Here is a 2601-nt window from a genome sequence, read left to right as displayed (position 1 = left end):
GTAGGTGAAACAATCTGGTTTTTCTTTAGGGTTTCTCTCTCAAAATTCTCTCTGGAAGCTCTCTTTCAATCGTGGGTTAAAAGGGTATTTATACTGAAGAGGAGTGGAATGCGAAACGTCAGGTTTTTCCAAAACAGGGGTGGCTCGCGGCTTGACCTCGCGGCTTGACTGAGTCGCGAGTTCCAGTCGCGAGTTAACCGTATGGCCAGTTGTCCTGTTTTGTCCTGTAGTGCTCCAGCTAGCATGACTGTTCATCTTCCAGCATGCTTGGCACGTGTGCATCTTCTGGCGGGTTGAAGCCGCGAGTCCAGTCGCGAGTCCCAGCCGCGACACTCTGTTTTCTTGCACACTCTTGAGCAATCTTCACACTATCTCACTCACTACCCTTACAACAATCCCACCTAAATACAGGGTTACTAAATGCTGAATTACAAGCAAATTTGGCACGGAATAAAGCCAATTAGATGGTTGAATAAATTCAACCTTACATATACATTGTGGGAAAACTTATAAAGGAGGGGGCATTAATCGAATGAAAAGACATCTAGCTGGAATTAAAGGTGATGTGGCTCCATGTATGGGTGTACCTTATGATGTTAGGTTCCAAATGGTTGAGAATTTGAAGGAAATTTCAAAATCTAAAGAACAAACCAAAAAGGATCAAGAAGCATCTAATTATTCGCCATTAGAGGAGTCACCAGAATTTGAAGATGTCCAAGAAATTACTCCTAGAGGTAGGGGGTTAGGTAGGGGAAATAGAAGTAGTCCTAGTAATTTTCCACCAAGATCCAATCTTGGCAAGAGAAAGGTTGGTGACATTGATAATTACTTCGCTCCTAGGACAACACCGGGAGCTCAACCTTCTATTAAAAGTGTGCTTGCTGGCAAAGAAAAGAAGTGGAGGGTTGATATGGCTGTAGCTAGATGGATGTATGATGCTTGCATTCCAATTAATGCTGTGAATTCTAGTTATTATCAACCTATGCTCAATGCTGTAGCTTCTTATGGTCCTGGATATAGAGGTCCAAATTATCATGCCCTTCGAGTGCCTTTGTTGAGAGAAGCAAAAAGAGAAGTTCAATTGATTGTTGATTCTCATCGTTCATATTGGGCTGATACTGGTTGTACAATAATGGCTGATGGGTGGACTGATACTAGGCATAGAACATTGATTAATTTTCTTGTCTATTGTCCTAAAGGTATTATTTTTATACGTTCTATTGATGCTTCTGACTTGGTTAAGGATGCTATTACTTTAAGTAACTTGTTTGATGAAATTGTTAATTGGGTTGGTCCTGCAAATATAGTACATTTGGTCACTGACAATGCTGCAAATTATGTAGCTGCTGGAAGAATTGTGTGTGGAAAATATAGGAACATTAGTTGGTCACCTTGTGCAGCACATTGCCTAAACCTAATTTTTAAAGAGATTGGGAAGATGGATCATGTAGCTAAACTTGCAAAGCGTGCATCCAAGATCACTGTGTTCATCTATAACCATGTGGCTTTGCAAGCTTGGTTGAGGACTAGAAAAAATTGGACGGAAATTGTGCGTCCAGGGCCAACTAGGTTTGCTACTACTTTCATTGCCTTAGGGAGTCTTAAGGAACATAAGCATGACTTACAAGCATTGGTGACTAGCAAATTTTATGTTGAATCAAAATATGCAAAAGATAAGAAAGCAAAGGCAGTGGTGAAAATCATTCTTGATAATCAATTTTGGAATGATTGTCATGTAATTGTGCATATTATGTCACCATTGATTCGTTTATTACGCATTGTTGATTCTGATGAAAAACCAGCTATGGGTTATGTATATGATGGCATGTATAGAGTAATTGATGGAATTAAAAAAATTTTCAAGGACAAGAAGAGACTATGGGAGCCTTATGTTAATATTATTAAGGATCGTTGGGATAATCAATTCTATAGAGATATTCATGCTGCTGCTTATTGGTTGAATCCTGCATTCCAATATGACACTTCCACTCTTAATAAGAGGCTAGAGACACAATCTGCTGTGACAGATGTTATTGAATCAAAAGTTTCAGTTGGTCGGTTGAAGTTGGTGGAGGAATTAAGGCTATTTCGAGAGCGTGAACAAACTTTTGGAAGCCAACTTGCTCAAGAATCAGCCAAGACATCTCAGCCGGGTAAGATAATGTTTACTTTAACTAATAATAAAATAAAAATATGTTTTAAAGATCATAGCTCTTTTTTATATTTTTGGGATAAGTATAGTTGTGTTTATTGATTCATTGTATTATTGTTTTGTGTTTTATATGGAACTTAGATGAGTGGTGGAAGTTGTTTGGATCTTGTGCTCCAACCTTACAAAAGTTTGCAATTCGGATCCTTAGCCAAACAGCTGCCTCTTCGGGATGTGAGCGGAATTGGAGTGCTTTTGAACAAATACATACCAAAAGAAGAAATAGATTGGAGCATCAACGACTTAATGATCTTGTGTTTGTTCATTATAACTACCGATTGAAAGAAAGGTATATCTTATATAGTTTCTTTGTTTCAATGTTTTTGTGGGGAAATATGAGTGATTCATTGATTTGGTCAAGTGGGTTCTTTGTGATTGTTAAATATAAGTGA

The 2601-nt window shown here is 38.3% G+C and overlaps 1 protein-coding gene across 1 annotated transcript; it reads left to right on the top strand.

Annotated features, from left to right (window-relative positions):
• Positions 1–532: 532 nt before the first annotated feature.
• On the top strand, positions 533–2601 carry LOC126719167 (uncharacterized). The gene is made up of 2 exons (XM_050421752.1): positions 533–2153; positions 2294–2601. The coding sequence occupies exons 1-2, from the start codon at positions 533–535 to the stop codon at positions 2599–2601; spliced, it is 1929 nt and encodes a 642-aa protein (XP_050277709.1).

Source organism: Quercus robur, chromosome 3, assembly GCF_932294415.1.
Source record: "Quercus robur chromosome 3, dhQueRobu3.1, whole genome shotgun sequence".
NCBI lineage: Eukaryota > Viridiplantae > Streptophyta > Magnoliopsida > Fagales > Fagaceae > Quercus > Quercus robur.
The sequence above is the reverse complement of the archived record's forward strand: the minus strand, read 5'-3'. Positions and strand labels throughout refer to the sequence as shown.